Source organism: Musa acuminata, chromosome BXJ1-6 (genome assembly GCF_036884655.1).
Source record: "Musa acuminata AAA Group cultivar baxijiao chromosome BXJ1-6, Cavendish_Baxijiao_AAA, whole genome shotgun sequence".
Taxonomy (NCBI): Eukaryota; Viridiplantae; Streptophyta; class Magnoliopsida; order Zingiberales; family Musaceae; genus Musa; species Musa acuminata.
The window spans coordinates 17,856,426-17,872,500 of record NC_088332.1 but is presented as its reverse complement, the minus strand read 5'-3'; the positions used below and the strand labels follow the sequence as shown (position 1 = coordinate 17,872,500).

At 39.2% G+C, this 16,075-nt stretch overlaps 2 protein-coding genes across 2 annotated transcripts; one reads left to right on the top strand and one right to left on the bottom strand.

Annotated features, from left to right (window-relative positions):
* Positions 1-810: 810 nt before the first annotated feature.
* LOC135676568 (transport inhibitor response 1-like protein Os04g0395600) lies at positions 811-3,808 on the top strand. The gene is made up of 4 exons (XM_065187898.1): positions 811-1,170; positions 1,264-1,784; positions 2,269-2,764; positions 2,847-3,808. Exons 2-4 carry the CDS (start codon positions 1,333-1,335, stop codon positions 3,624-3,626), a joined length of 1,728 nt encoding a protein of 575 aa, XP_065043970.1. The 5' UTR covers positions 811-1,170; positions 1,264-1,332; the 3' UTR covers positions 3,627-3,808.
* Positions 3,809-7,401: 3,593 nt separating this feature from the next.
* LOC135677481 (protein LAX PANICLE 2-like) lies at positions 7,402-12,126 on the bottom strand. Its single transcript, XM_065189842.1, has 4 exons — positions 11,284-12,126; positions 11,040-11,090; positions 10,852-10,924; positions 7,402-7,648 (listed from the first exon to the last, which is right to left on the bottom strand). Exons 1-4 carry the CDS (start codon positions 11,925-11,927, stop codon positions 7,460-7,462), a joined length of 957 nt encoding a protein of 318 aa, XP_065045914.1. The 5' UTR covers positions 11,928-12,126; the 3' UTR covers positions 7,402-7,459.
* Positions 12,127-16,075: the final 3,949 nt, after the last annotated feature.

Genomic DNA, 16,075 nt, shown 5'->3' with positions numbered 1-16,075 from the left:
AAGATTTTTGGATTACATGAGATTTTCACAGTTATACATGTGCCTTTGATCCCACCCATAACACCACCAGATAATCTGGTCTCATGTGAAATAATCATGTAAGTCAACCATGCATTTGCGAGACACGAATTGTGCTATCGGAAACGAATATGATTCCGAGATTGAATAATGATGGAATAGTTTAGCAAATAAATTCGGGAACACCTATCACTGTCTGCCACGCAAATTTAGCTTGATTCTTTATAATAGCAATATAAAAATATCCACGAAGAACACGACTGCAGAAACAACAACCGTCGGAAGCCACTCCACTCCATCAATCACCTCAGACGGTCTGATCTCTGTACTCCTCCACGAGTGCCAGAACCACTGCCAAATTATTGCCAGGACAGGACGTACCTTGTGATCCTCTCCTGATGCCATCACCATCCCACACTGGCTCATCTAAGCCGTCCATTATATTTCTAACACAATTTAAATACAACTAATATTCTTTTTTTTTTTTTTTTGTCACACCTAATCATTATGAACCGATGACTCACTCCGTTATAGACTAATAACAAAGAACCCGAACACTGGCTGGATCGTGATTTATCACCAATCCCCAGGGCTTTCCTTTCTTCGTATCCTGACCGCTTATCCATAACTGCTGGGCAAGGATCGTGAAGGGAACTCGACGGCTCAGATTGGCCCACGCGAACCGACAAATCGAACCGGCGTGTCAGATAGTTGAACCGGGGTTGGGAGAACTAAACCCGGGTTGTACCCCTGGTTAACGGAATAGACAAGCGTTGAAGAGGGGAGCCAAAAGTGAGTGGCGAGCGAAGGGATTTTGGAAGCTGAGATCCTCTCCCCCTCTCCCTTTTATCTTTAGATCACGCATCTATTTACCTTCTTTTTATGGCGTAACTTGCTTCGTTTTATGGGGCTTTGTAATTGATTGGTATCGCTTCCTTTGGGGGGAAAAAATTCTCGTTTTTTGATTTCTTTTCGGTGTGATTTGAGTGTTTTGCCCCAAATCTGCGGTGGGAGTCTTCCCGATGTGATCCGAGGGAAAATGGGTTTCGGTTCGATCTACCGGCTTGGAAATGGACTTATCGGCGAGTTCTGTGCTAATTTCAGGAGTAGATCTGAGTAGAAATGGAGTTGGTGGAGAAAGCTAGATGAAAGGTGGGATCTTTACTACAGTTGTTATTGGCATTTCTAGTGGTGTTCCATGGAACTTGACTACAGATCTAAGTGTTGTGCTCTTTTTGCTCCTAGCACTAAGCTTGAGGAGACGGTGCGAGGAAAGATCGGCGGCACTGAGGGTTCCGGTTTTGCTCTTTTGCCATGACTTACTTCCCAGAGGAGGTGGTGGAGCACATCTTCGACTTCCTCAGCTCGCACCGCGACCGTAACATCGTGTCGACGGTGTGCAAGGCATGGTATCGTGTCGAGCGGCTCAGCCGCCGCATTGTGTTCGTTGGCAACTGCTATGCCGTGCGGCCAGGACGAGTAATGGCGAGGTTCCCTGGAATGAAGTGTCTCAGCGTCAAGGGGAAGCCCCATTTTGCCGATTTCAACTTGGTCCCACATGATTGGGGTGGCTTCGCGCTGCCATGGATTGAGGCCGCCGCCCGCGGTTGCCCTGGTCTCGAGGAGCTCCGTCTGAAGAGAATGGTGGTGTCTGATGAGAGCCTTGAGCTCCTTGCACGCTCCTTCCCCAACTTCAAGGCCCTTGTTCTCGTCAGCTGCGAGGGTTTCACCACTGATGGGCTTGCTGCGATCGCTACTCATTGTAGGTGAGCATCTGTTGGTCCTTGTTGCACCTTTCGAGTAAAGATTAGTTCTTGTTCATGTGCTCTTACTTGGTGATGTTCGATGGCCTTGGGGTAGCTCCTTCTTAGCTTCTAATCGGTGAATTGAGTTAAAGTTTTTGAGTTTTTATTGTATTTTTGAATTTGTATCTCATTATAGTTTGGCTTTTCTTAATTTAAATAAAAAAATAAAATTATATCTAGTAGGAGGATTGAGCGTGTCCTTTTGTTACCCTGTTCGTCATAAACTCATTCGTGAATGTGGAGATAGTCTCTTGGTAGATTATGCTTCTTAAAGCTTTTTTTCAGGTTCACAAAAAATCAAACTGGTAATATCATGCAAGGCTCTTGTGATACTTAAGCATGTTAAAAGTGAATCAGGCTGCATTAATTTCTTTTTAGCTTGTTTCAGGTGCCAAATTACTGATTGCAACTTTCTTTGATGTTTTCTTTGCTTGCTTGTTGCTAGGGGTCTTAGGGAGCTAGATTTACAGGAAAATGAGGTGGAAGATCATGGCAGGCAGTGGCTCAGTTGCTTCCCTGATTCTTGTACTTCCCTAGAGTCCCTGAACTTTGCTTGCCTCAAAGGGGAGGTGAATGCAGGTGCTCTCGAGAGACTTGTTGCTCGGTGCGTGAACCTCAGGAGCTTGAAGCTTAATCGTGCAATATCTGTTGAGTCACTTGCCAGGATACTTGCCCGAACCCCCCATTTGGTCGAACTTGGAACTGGTTCGTTCACCGTTGAGCACCGTGCTGAAGCTTACCAGAGGCTGATACATGCCTTCCGAAAATGCAAGTCACTAAAGAGTTTGTCAGGTTTCTGGGATGTTGCTCCACGCTGCCTGCAGTCTATCTATTCCATCTGTCCAAACCTTACTGTTTTAAACCTGAGCTATGCTCCTGCAATCCAGGGTGCTGATTTAGTAAAGCTGATTCGTCACTGTTTCAAACTTCAAAAGCTTTGGGTGAGATCTAGTTGCTTCCTCTTGTGATTGCCTTGTTTTCTTTCTGTGACTTGATCAAACTGTAGCTCGAGTGATTTTGCAGGTATTAGATTGCATCGGAGACAAAGGACTAGCAGTTGTGGCTTCCACTTGCCAAGAGTTACAGGAGTTGAGGGTCTTTCCTTCTGATATCTATGGAACTGGCACTGCCGCTGTGACTGAAGAAGGGCTGGTTGCCATATCTTCAGGTTGCTCAAAGCTGAACTCTTTGCTGTATTTCTGCCACCAGATGACAAATGCTGCACTCATCACTGTTGCAAAGAACTGTCCCCATTTCACACGGTTCAGACTGTGTATCCTTGATCCTGGGAAGCCAGACCCCGACACTAATCAACCACTGGATGAAGGTTTTGGGGCTATCGTGCGCTCGTGTAAAGATCTGAGGAGACTATCACTATCAGGTCTTCTAACCGACAAGGTTTTCTTGTATATTGGTGAGTATGCTGCACGTCTTGAGATGCTTTCAATTGCATTTGCTGGTGATAGCGATAAGGGAATGGTTTACGTGCTCAATGGATGCAAGAATCTTAGGAAGCTTGAAATTAGGGACAGTCCATTCGGTGATGCTGCACTTTTGGTGAATGTGGGCAAGTATGAAACAATGCGATCCCTTTGGATGTCATCCTGTGATGTTACTTTAGGGGGGTGTAAGGCACTTGCAGCAAAGATGCCGAGATTGAATGTGGAGGTCATAAATGACAGAGACGAAAGCGATGAGATGGAGGAAAATCCTAGCGACATGCATAAGGTAGAGAAAATGTACGTGTATCGGACTCTGGCTGGAGCAAGGAATGATGCACCAGAATTCGTTGAGATATTGTAGAGTCAGGCTAGCAAGTGGTCTTCAGAAGTAATTGTGTTTGGATTTAATTTCATGTAATGTTACCATTACCATTATCGAAGTCATCTTTGTAGACTCCAATTATGGATGATGAGGAACGCAAGTCTGAGTCTGTAGATTTTGCTCTTGTGATAAGAGACTTGTCTGCTGATTTTTGCGTCGAAGTGCTTTGCTTTCTTATATCCTTGTGATTCCATAATGCACAGGTTCTCAACAGTGTTATCTGTCACTTGTGCTCTTGAATTCATATCAATGGGTGCATTACAAAGGGGACGACACAGTACGTATCATTTATTTTGCCTCACATTGTGAAGACGTAGGAACTCACACCATGGCATGTAACACATGTGCAGCCTTACGTAAACGAATGACTCCTGATACGTACTGCAGTCGCTTTATTCCAGCACTCATTGGCATTATGGAAGGGTTGAAGAAAGAACTGGAGATGGTGACAGGATAAGCTTGTCAGATGGATCGTCTTTTGTCTATGATATGGCTACATCTGCGTCCTCTCCTGCAGCAATGTGTTCGAGCTCATCATTCCTTTCACTACCCCTTTTTCGTGTTCGGTCACGGCTGCTTGGCCTTTTCTTTTCTGCATGCTGTGGGCTCTTCGCAGACGCGACCAGCTTTTCTACCTTCATTTTCCCTTCGGCCTTTCATCTGTGTGTGGACTGCTGGATTCTTCCATGTGCTGAGCTTCGATCGGTCACCATCGCTCAAATTTGGTTCGCGTGGACTCTTCATATTCTCCATTCATTTCGGTGGGGACTGCGAGCTACGATGAATGAATGTGCCTTTCCTGCACCTGTTCATAGTCTGTTCATGGAATTTGCAGATTGAAATGTTATCAACATCACCAACTCTGTTTCAGGTAGATTATAGTGTTTGATCAGAATCACAAGATGTTGGTATGCTACACGTTGGGTTGACATTGGCGATAGATAAATCAACGTTAGTTTGCTTGAACCTGCATGCCTAAGAAGCATTCGGAACGATCGATTGGATCTTGAGCATCCGATTTGATATCGATCTATACGAAAATCGAGATCGAATGAGATTTCTAATATCGTCCCTTCGAAGCTCAAGTGTATAACAAAATAAAGTAAAAATTATGAATAAAAAATCATTGACCTCAATTATTGATGTATGATTGATCCAACTGAAAGAAATATTTCAGTTGGAAAGAAAGATATAGGTAAAATATTTTAGGAAAATTATATTGATTGATGTTCTTATTGAGGTAAGAAAGACTTTTTATGATTGATTCAATTGAAAAAAATATTCCACGATATAGGTGGAATATTTTAAGAACATCATATATTAGATTGATATCCGTATGGCTTAATTGTTAACCAAGGTCTTAGCCTCCTCGTACTAACTTAACTATCACATGTCCAATCTGATTAGAGTAAATATTTCCCCTATCACTATATAGTTTGTTCATACCGAAAAAGTGTATAGCTTATTTTCATTAAATGAAAAGAATTTTATTTTATTATGGCTTAGTGATCGATGCATTTGAGATATGATATGCTTTTAGTAAATATTGTTGTACATTTAGATGTCAGAACAGTAATTTAAGGTAAATTGGAGAAAAGTTCGAATTCTTTTAAGGCTTTTTTGATTTAAGACTAGATTTTGGTCTGTGACATGAAAATCCATATTTCGACTAAATTTATAGTGGGGTGAAGAATAAAGGGACAAAAAGAATAGGATTAGAGTCCTGTCTTATTTTTCTCCCCTGATTTAGTTTGTTTATGAGCATTTGAGTAACCCGTAGAGGTTTTGCAACATATCGTAGAAGGTTATATCAAGCACATTGCTGCCTATTTTGCAGCCAAAAAGAGGTCATTTCTTGAATGATAATAATATTAATCATCCTAATTGAGTAAAAGAATACAACAACAGGTTGATCCTAATTTATTTTGCAAGAGCAAAGAGAGTTCATTCTGGCACCATCATGATTGGCACAGTTTACAAAATTGTTCGACGGTAAACCGAGACCCAATTGATGCCACAAAAGGATCTTAGCTTTGCTTTCATATGCTTTAACCCCGAGTTATAATCAATCTATGCATTTATATATTTGTAGAGGTTATTTTCGATATATATAGAGCGGAAAATTTTCAATTACAATGTTTTCTAATGTGTTTATGATATTTGAAGTCTATCCAAAACACACTATAACTAGGTCTCTATTTTTATTCATAAATTATTGATGATACTTACCTAAAATCTTATTTTTATATATGAGCTAATTTATATTGAGTTTTAAGTCAATTTGTCTAAGTTATAGTGTTTTTGAATAGAAGGATAATATTTTGGTGGAGGTGTCAAAAACACTGTAAGCAACGTTATCCAATTCATTTTATAGACTTGGCATATTGACTTGGTTTATGATGCTTTGAGTTTGAAGTTTTGATTTTTGAATCAATTTATCTAAGTTATAGTATTTTTTAAAATAAACTTAATAGTGTTTTGATAAACGTGTTAAAAGCACTCTAAGCCTATTCAAAAAATTATCTGATTCACCCTATTAATTAATTTCTCAATTATAATATTTTTAAATAAATAGGCATATGATGTTTTGAGAAAACCAGAACCCTATTCAAAAATACTATAATCTATATAAAATTATTCCTATTCGGTTATTATTCTTAAATAAATAAGAATACTTATTTAAGATTCTATTCTTAAACATGAGTTATTTTCTATTATATTTTGAGTCAATTTATCATGTGATAGTGTTTTCGACTAGACTTATAATGTCTTGATCAAAATGCCAAAAACACTTAAGCTTATTAAAAAAGATTTTCAATCCAGATTTACTGTGTAAATTTTATACATCGGGGATTCAACTCTTTCACCTCATAGACCGGTCTATAAGGTGTAAGCAGTATCACGCCAACTATCTTGCTAAGGGCATTTTGGAAATATGACAAATAGATGTTGCTATTTAGGAAACATGAAAAAGGACAGTACGTCTTAAGAAAGAAAAATTATATTAAAAAATAAGTTTTTGATTTGGTGTGTGTACATATGAATATGTATATATACATAGGTAGATTATTCTTTTTGCATTCCCCGTATTCCTACACCTTACCGTTTCTTCTTCATGCATACAATTTCTGTTGTTTATCACCTAATCATTATTATTGTTCTCTATAATCGATTCTTCCTTCGTATTAGTGGAAGTATCGATATATGTATGTATATGTATATACATATATGTATGTATATGTATATATGTATATATATGTATATACATATATATATATACATACATATATACATATACATATATATATATACATATACATATATATATACATATACATATATATATACATATACATATATATATATATATATATATACATATACATATATATATATATATACATATACATATATATATATATATATGTGTATATATATATAATGGTTTATGTATTCATGTTTCACTATTCGATTCCACTTTTTTCCTCTCTCGTTCAGCTACCTCTGTCCTTTTTTTTTCTGTCTTTAATTTATAATTCATCGAAAATAACAAAAGAAATTATTAAAAAGTCATTTTGATAAACTCGGATTTGTTTTGATCACTTTCATTTTTAAAAGGGTGATTAATGAGAAGAAAAAAGAAGAAGAAAACACGACAGGGATCAGTAGCAACAGATGATAGATGATGTTGTTTCTTCTACGATTTTGGAAAGTGCAAATTACTATTTTCTCAGTGTGTTGAGATGATCAAAAACAAAAGTGATCATGATGATGAAACAGTCAAAAAAATTTTGGGTGGATCGATGGATCGACTAAGTAAATCGTACATAAGATTGAGCTGAATTATACTCACTTCTGTTGTACTGCAACATCATGACGTGTTGGATGCTGGGCGAGTCTTGCAACAATGCCATCGTCTCCCTCGAACACCATACGTTATCTCGAACATGTTGCAATGTCAAGAAGGGAAGCAGCAGTTGACCTCTACATGTTATCTCCACCTGCGTTAAGTTCATCATTGACGTGATCAAGTTTTATTGAGGCAAGTAAAGAGAGTAATGATTGTGATTATACTCAAATTATTGTTGTCTCTTTAAACCAAAAATCTACAATGGAATCTGTATAGGATAATGATCAGTCTTGACAAACGTCTGAGCTGTGTAATATCGACGTTTCATGCTTTATATACTAGTGTACTTACAACTCTCTCTCTCTCTCTCTCTCTCTCTCTCTCTCTCTCTGTGCCTGCCTACGTGCGACATACATCATGCTGAAATCGCATGCACGTCTCCTGACGTACGTTACGTCTTATATGTATACGAACCCCACACCACCTCTTTCCTTAGAAGCCAAAACAAGTCAGCATTCTCTCTCTATGAGAATGCTCAACGTTGAAGCAACGAGAAATAAGATATCCTAACAAGAAGAAATTTCCCCATGCATTCCCCTCATGGACGGTTGGTGACACAAAGGAAAGCATGATTGGTGGAAACCATGCTTTCTCCCTCTATGTTTTCATGCTTTCGCCTTCGCCAACTTGGAATGATTCTGTATGTAGCTATCAAATCTTTACCATGGGGTCTCTAATACATGTTCTCACTAAGTGCACCACTTACATCCTTGATGGAACCTCTTAACAAAAGTTCTGAGCTGTTAGGGTGAGCACAGCTGAGCGAAACCATGACGACAAAAGGCATGGCAGCATAATGGGTTCAGGTAGGAGAACGATGAGTCAAATGGCATCATAGATGAAGATATGGTCTACATGAGTGCCATCCAATAGAGCATAATGCAAGATAGCTGCAATATTAACAATGAGAATCATATGTATTACTTCATTAACTTCCATTTTACTTATAGCTAACTTAATGTGCAGCTAATTTTGATGAATTGATAGCTCAAAGTTGACTTGATGAACAAAATATTTTCATGGAAATGATCAATTAAGTAACTACTGATATATGTAGGTGAGGATGCAGTAAGCCAAACAATGAGAATATGATATTAAACAACACTATAATAAGCTTCATGTCAGAGTTCATAATAAGGTAGCCTACATATTTTCTGACTGGAACAAATGCATTTGATTTGCATTACACAATTAAGTCCACATGAAACAAACAATACATAGATTCTGGATTATAGTTATCTACCAGTGCAAATTTCTCTCAAGTGTAACAGATTATTGATTGAATGCAAAAGACACAAGGCCAACCACAATAAGAAACATACTTTTAGCTAACTTCAACTTGGATTTGATCTCTACTCCTAGCGCATTTAAATGCATTATGTTTAAATAAAATTAGCCTCAAATCTCTATTTCAAAAAGGGAAAATAGCGATCACATTAGTGTCAAAGCATCTTAAAGACTGAGATGGAATCAAGAAGAATTACCAATGCTAATTTTTTCAAACGTTGTCGTAAATGGTGATGGTGCAGTACAGATATCGGTTCCAGTCTGATGTTAGAAAATTAGCAATATTTCGAGAATTAGTTTTATAAATCTATACTTTTGGATAACAATTCTGAAGGGTGACATCTCCATCTACACAAAGAAATTTAGATCATAAATTTGATCTTTCATTGCTTACAGGTGTTTTGGTGACCACACTTCACATAACAATCAAACGTGTTGTTCTTAATTTTGTTCTGTTGTTAGGACTCCATTATTTGATAAAAGACAGCAAAAGGTTAAGGATCCAATTCAAACAATGTGGCATAAAGAAGATTAATTTAATAATCTGAGAAAATTGAAGTATAAAATGGCAGTGAAAAGGAGAATAGGATCAAAGTCAAATGCTTCATAATTTCTATCAAATACACAATGGAACAAAATCATGAGCACCTACCAGAAGCAATGTCATTGATTACGGAAGGCCGATGCCATAGCCTTATCCTTCTACTGATTAGAACTATAAATTTTTTATTAGTTGAGATTCTAATGCATATCAACAAGTCGATGGTATTTTGTATTCCTATAAATTGAGATTAAAGCATCTGATGGTATTTTGTATCTTCCGGTTGTAAGCCAACGTTAAAAATATAGCGGCTATTTGATGCATCTGATCATGATACAAATGCACAAGTAACTGATGCAGTAAATTTCTTTGCTCTATCCAAGAAAATGCATTTTGTATTACGGCAATCACAAAGAGTATAGGGAGCTCAAGAAGTTGGCAATTCAAGCAAGACCTTGCAGGATCATGATATTGGTCCAACATGAACTACCATTCAATGGTTAGTCAAAGAAGCCAAACTAAACTGAACTGGATCCTTAGCTAAAAATATCATAATCCTGGAAGATGAAATAAAAGACAAGCTCCAGCTTAACATGACAATTCACAAGATTAAGTAAAAGATGATCTGCATCTCTTAAGCCTGTGATAGATGATGCATTGGTAAATTTGGTCTGCTTGAACTATATAGAACCTTTTTTGTCTTGTGTTTGATGTAACCTTAAATCTTGGAACAAGATCTCAATGTATTAGAGAAGGAAAACAGTAGTTGGAGTCCTATCACATGATCTGGACATACTAATGACCATATATATATCCACCAAGTCTACAAGCAAGATCTTACAACATTATGAGAAGAGATACGCATAATCGATGGACAAGTGCTTTCCATACAACTGCAGGTCGGTGTCATGTAAGGATCGGTGGAAGGTGGTGTTTTGGGGTTGTCACAGGCGACCAACTCGGGAAAGGACAATACTGTCCCCAATAACTTTTACCATTTTGTGGAATAAGATACAAAGAAGCCATTGCCTCTCCTTGTATGCATAGCAGAAGCATGGCATGCAAAGTCTTCTATGAAGCTCTTACTCCTATAAAGAACTGCCTTTTCTTAGCTATGTCTGTCCTATTTTTGGCATGTCAAACCTACTTGTAGAAAGGGGTTTTTGCCATGATGGGTTCTAGTGCTGAATAGCAACCTATCTTCCCCGATCACTACCCAACCCTATCAGTGCAAGATAAATCGCAAGGGAGCCTTATCCATGGTGATGAGCAATGATGTACCACTTAGACACTAGTAAAAATTTTGGATTCCCACATTTCTAAGGCACAGAAATGCCAGGAAAACAGTGTCTTTCCCTCCTTTGTGGATCTAGAAATCTTTGCTTGGAGTAATGGCATTGGGTCAAGCATTACTGTATCCAACACAAGAAGCAACAAAGAAAGCAATGGGATAGAGTTCCAAGTACCTCCGACTCATCCTCCAAACCCAGCCTGGTCGCCAGGTACTTCATCAGCAACCTGACTGTCATCCTTCCATCCCTACAAGCAGTGAAGAACATGATCGCTGAGTAAAGCTATGATGTCCTGCAGATATAGCATCTAAACCCCAAAAAAGCAGCTCAAATAGGGAATCATGATGAGAGAGTGGAAGTACTTAATTCTCAAGTAGCTCTTGGGTATCTGTGGCAAAAAAGGCTCCCGCCCTCTGCAGTAACGCGGAAATAAAAACAAAAAGAGGACTTCGTGAGGTCAATCGTTGAAGACAATACCAAAAGAACAAACAAACAGCACGGGTTCTTCGATCTCCATCTCCTTTGTTTATGGAACGACAGAACGCAATAAATAGGAAGGATTGAACTACCAAGTGTTATGTAACCTATTCGGTCCTCGTAACTTACTGGTTTTGCGCAGCCCGAAGCATGAACCAAACGTCCGACTGCGGTCTGCGTGGTGGGCTGACCACCCTCATATCTGGCCAAACCTCTGGCGCCGACGGTAACGCCGGGCTCGAGATCGGGTACATGAACTGACGGGCAACGAACTCCGGCATCACAGGTGGTGGTATCATCGACGATGTAGCCCCCATGGGGAGATTAGCACTCCAAGGTCCCCGTGGCATCTCCTGCCGGTAGCTCGCCCAAGGTATTACCGTCGTGCCCATCACGGGAGCTCGAAAGCCGCTGATACCCCGGCTTGTGACAGGGTACGTCGCTGACGTAGGCAACACCGACGACGAGGAAGGCTCACCGCATAATAACTCGATCTCCGCCTTCAGCCGCTCCGGCCTAGATTCAATAGCGACGGGAGGAGAAGCGAGGCCTAATCGGAGCCAGTCCTTGGAACTGTTGGTGTCTTCCCCGACCTCTACGGTACCTGGTCCATGTTGTTCGTCTTCTGGAGCTGAGGAGGGCTTGTCTGCCATCGAGCAGTTCGGCTTCAGCGGAGACAAGCCGTAGATATCATGGAAACGAGAGTCGCCACCACAAAAGTAAGCTCCGTAGGTCTCGCAGTGTCGGCGGAGGAGATTCCAAGTTGGGACCATCGCGTCATACCATGGTCGCAACCCTTATCCTCCACCGTCCGGCCTCAACGAGCTCAAGGCGAAGCAGCAGGGAAAGAAACAGGCGGTGATCTAAAGGATGAGGAGGAGGATAACAAGTCAGCTAACCGGTTTACGGGCGTGGGCTAACTCTAGAATCACTCACTTTCCATGTAATTCCTCCTCCCTGAAAGCTTGTAGAGAGACAGAAAGAGAGAGAGAGAGAGAGAGGAAAAGGAGAGACCCATTAGTTTCAGAAGGGAGAAAGAGACGCGTCCGAGTCAGTTGTGAATGTGCACAAACATACCCTTAAAACAAATTAATAACATATATATATATATATATATATATATATATATATATATATAATTCCGTTAAATCATACTTCCTTGCGGAAATGCTAAAATGTTAATCTGACCTTTGTTCGGGGACCCACATGTAATGCGCCTTTACGTGGGACGACATGGGGGGCGGTAGGCCCCGCCCGAGGGGAATACATGTCACGAAATGATGACATGGGGGTGGAGCGGATTACGAGGGAGCCCATATGAGGGCTTTGGACTATTAACGGACCGGTCCTCTCCGAAGGCACGAATCTCGAGGGGGAAGGGGGGGCTCGCCATCATTTCCTCCTTTCGTGGGTTCGTATGCCCACGAACAAACCGAGCGGGGTAGGGCGGGGCGTGGGCCGAGATGGCGTGCCGTACGACTTCCGTGTTGAGTGGGACCGGACGCGGGTATGCGGGAAGAAAGAGACGGTGGGCCAGAGGAGGGACCCACGAATCGAATCGAATCCTTGGCGGTGATTTGACGGTCGCAAAGGCACGAGGGACCCGACGAAGAGGGGCAAGGGGAGGCGTGCAGGGCACGTGCTTCTGCTGCCCTCGCCTCGTCTGCCGCGGGGTGCGGAGACCTGACGTTTGGGATGACTCGCGTTAGAGCGCAAACATAAGGTGTTCCGCTATCCTTGCTGGACTTTAATTGTCGCACATAAATTTTCGTTCCTTTGATGGTAGATAGTTTTGATTATGATTAATATTAAAAAAAAGTAAAATGGCATACGAACATTCTAGTGTCACATCATCATATATTCAATACTCGAGCAACATTTACTGAGTCATATGTTTCAATACCCAATAAAAATCTAAGCGGATATTTAGTCAACATATCCGAGGTTGAAGCAGACTTTATCGACAATAATACTTAATACAAGATGGTAACTCATTAGACCTTAAAGCATGAGTGACCTTGACGAGTACCCTCGAGTTTCTCGTTTTTAATGGTCAGCCACCAAGTCCTCATCCACCATTCCTAACATCAGTTAGTCATATCCTCGATTGAATCCTTGTGACGACGATGATGTTAAGCAAAGTTGGCTCTGTTGCACTAAAGCTGTGGAGGCAGACAACCATATCAGCCATTATCACTTTTGATGACTTGGTTAGTTTGGTCTATTAATTGGAAGATGGCTTGCTTGCCTTTTACTTGCATGGTTAATGGTTTCAGGTCTCAATCTTCGAAAGCTTTGGAGTGGTTCTTTGTCTTTTCGGTCTATACTTGTTTCCATTTGCTTACAACTTTAATTTAATTAGTTGATTTACCAACTTTAAGCTGCTGTGAAATTTGGAAAATTATTTTAATATCATCAATATTCATGGAAGCATCACAAAGAAAATAAACTTAATTGAATTGGATAAATTTAATTGAAAAGCTGTTCTTAATCATAAATTATATCCTTTTTGTTTATCTTGATTTCCCAGTCCACACTTACCACGTTTCCATAGGCAACAAGAGATATTAATGGTAGAACATGTCATTAGGAGATCCTCCGGGTGTGCTCTTTGCCTAAAGAATGTCCATATATATTAATGTGGATTATGTGTGCAAATAAATGCGTGGGTAACCATTTTATAAATATTTTTTTGTGAGATAAAGATATTTAATCTCCTCAATAAAATTCTGTATAGAATTACATTAAGAAAACATAATTATATAGAATTCCTAAAAGATATTTCATCTATTGAAATATTCTAAACGGTCAGTTTATTGTTGCATTATATATATATATATATATATATATATATATATATATATATATATATATATATATATATATATATTATTTATATATGTATGTATATATTTTTTACTAAAATATTAGATATAATTATATATTATAAATTAATATGTTAGACTTAGCAAATACATAAGCATAAGAACTTTCAAGAACAATTACCTCAACTCACTAATCTTATACATAGTGAGGTGTTTATAGAGGCCTCAAATACCTAAAACTTAGAGTAAATTGAAAATAGTATCCTTAAGAAAAAAAGAAAACAACTTGGGTGCATTGGATGTGTGAGGCGATATTGTGATCTACGTTGAGTGTGCTACTACATGTATAGCACTAATAAGCTTAGTAAGGTTCTAAAACAACCCTAAAAAATTAGTCCAAGTAACCAAGTATCATAAAGACTTATTTTTAACCCAATAAATAACTTAATTATGGCATAATTAAACATGTGAATGAGCCTAATAACTCAATTATGACTAATGAAGTAAGTATTAGTAATTTAGATAAAAGAATCAATTTCTCTTCTAGCATGTCACAAAGTCTTCTGACAAGTTATTATCTACTGCATCGTGCATTCTTTTAGTACATCATTGTTAAAACCTTTGCAGATTCTAAGCTTGGGGTTAATCTTTTTAAGGGATTGGCCTCATTAAAACTCTATATGGGTTCTTTCCTTCAAATTGCTACTCAAATGCTGCAGAAAAAATTCATCTATTGCTTGTTAAAAGAAGATAAATACATAGTTATTTATAGGGTTTCTAAACCCTAACTCTTAATATGACTCATACTCAAGACTCCTATTTCTTTACAACTCCTAATTCTTCTCTAAGAATAACTCCTAATAGGACTCATACTCAAGACTCCTATTCCTTTACAACTCCTAATGTTTCTCTAAGAAATAACCTCCTAACCCTAGCCGGCCTCTTCACCTCTTTAATAGGGGTTGGCTAGGCAGGTTAACATGAATGTCCCTCTCAATTAGGACTCTCATAGCTAGAGACCTAACAGACCTACCCTCTTCAAATTAGCCTTGTCCTTGAGGTTGGGATTCCATGAACTCAGAGAACCGGGTCTTCAGCTCCTCATATGATTCTCATGTGGCATCTTTAAGTGGTAAATTATTCCAATGAATTAGTACTTCAGTAGAGGGACGTCGACGATGCATCATGATCCTACAGTCGAGGATAGCTTGTGGTTGGCTTTGAATAACTTCATCCTCGGTGGTATTGGGCAGTTGGATCTAGGTTGACTCATGTTCTCCCAACTTGGGTTTCAGGCATGACACATGGAATATAAGATGAATTTTGGCATCCTCAAGCAATTTAAGTTTGTATGTCACAGCTCCAATACACTCTGTAATATGATAGGGCCCATAAAAATATGATGATGGCTTCATGGAGCCTCGAGTGTTGATGAAGAGTTGCTTGTATGGTTGTAGGTGAAGATAAACCCAATCTCCTACTGAAAATTCTCTTTCGCTTCATCATGTGTCGGTTTGTTGCTTCATTCTGGCTTGAGCGGTAGAGAGATTATCCTTTAATAGCTATAGGAGTTTATCCCTATCAATTAATTCTTAGTCGACCTGATCTATCTTGGTCGAGCTAATTACATATTTTAGAATCACAGGGGGCAGCCAACCATACAGTGCTTCATAAGAGGCACATTTTGTAGATGAATAATATGTAGTATTATACCACCATTCGGCCTAGGGAAGTCGTTTCACCCACTCCTTTGGCTGGTCGTTAGTGAAACACTGAAGGTACGTCTCTAAACACTTATTTACTACCTCTGTTTGGCAGTTAGTTTATGGATGATACGTTGTGCTCATCTTGAGTTTGATGCCTTGTAACTGAAATAACTTGGTCCAAAATTTACTGGTGAAGATCCTGTCACGATCACTTACAATAGACCTTAGCATCTCATGTAGTTTAACAATATTTTCTATGAAAATCTAGGTAATACTAGCAGTAGTGTAGGGATTTCGCACAGCACAAAAATGAGCATATTTCATAAGTCGATCAACTACCATGAGAATTGTACTTTTACCTTTGGAAGGTGGCAGTCCTTCGATGAAATC

Bases quoted from the DNA above. Each gene is read 5' to 3' on its own strand.
- LOC135677481 (XM_065189842.1), bottom strand. From the start codon at position 11,927: ATGGTCCCAACTTGGAATCTCCTCCGCCGACACTGCGAGACCTACGGA. The intron at 11,091-11,283 runs GTAAGTTACGAG...GCGTTACTGCAG, and splicing joins CTTCGGGCTGCGCAAAACCA to AGGGCGGGAGCCTTTTTTGC. The intron at 10,925-11,039 runs GTACTTCCACTC...CACTGCTTGTAG, and splicing joins AAGAGCTACTTGAGAATTAA to GGATGGAAGGATGACAGTCA.
- LOC135676568 (XM_065187898.1), top strand. From the start codon at position 1,333: ATGACTTACTTCCCAGAGGAGGTGGTGGAGCACATCTTCGACTTCCTC. The intron at 1,785-2,268 runs GTGAGCATCTGT...GCTTGTTGCTAG, and splicing joins GCGATCGCTACTCATTGTAG to GGGTCTTAGGGAGCTAGATT. The intron at 2,765-2,846 runs GTGAGATCTAGT...GTGATTTTGCAG, and splicing joins TCAAACTTCAAAAGCTTTGG to GTATTAGATTGCATCGGAGA.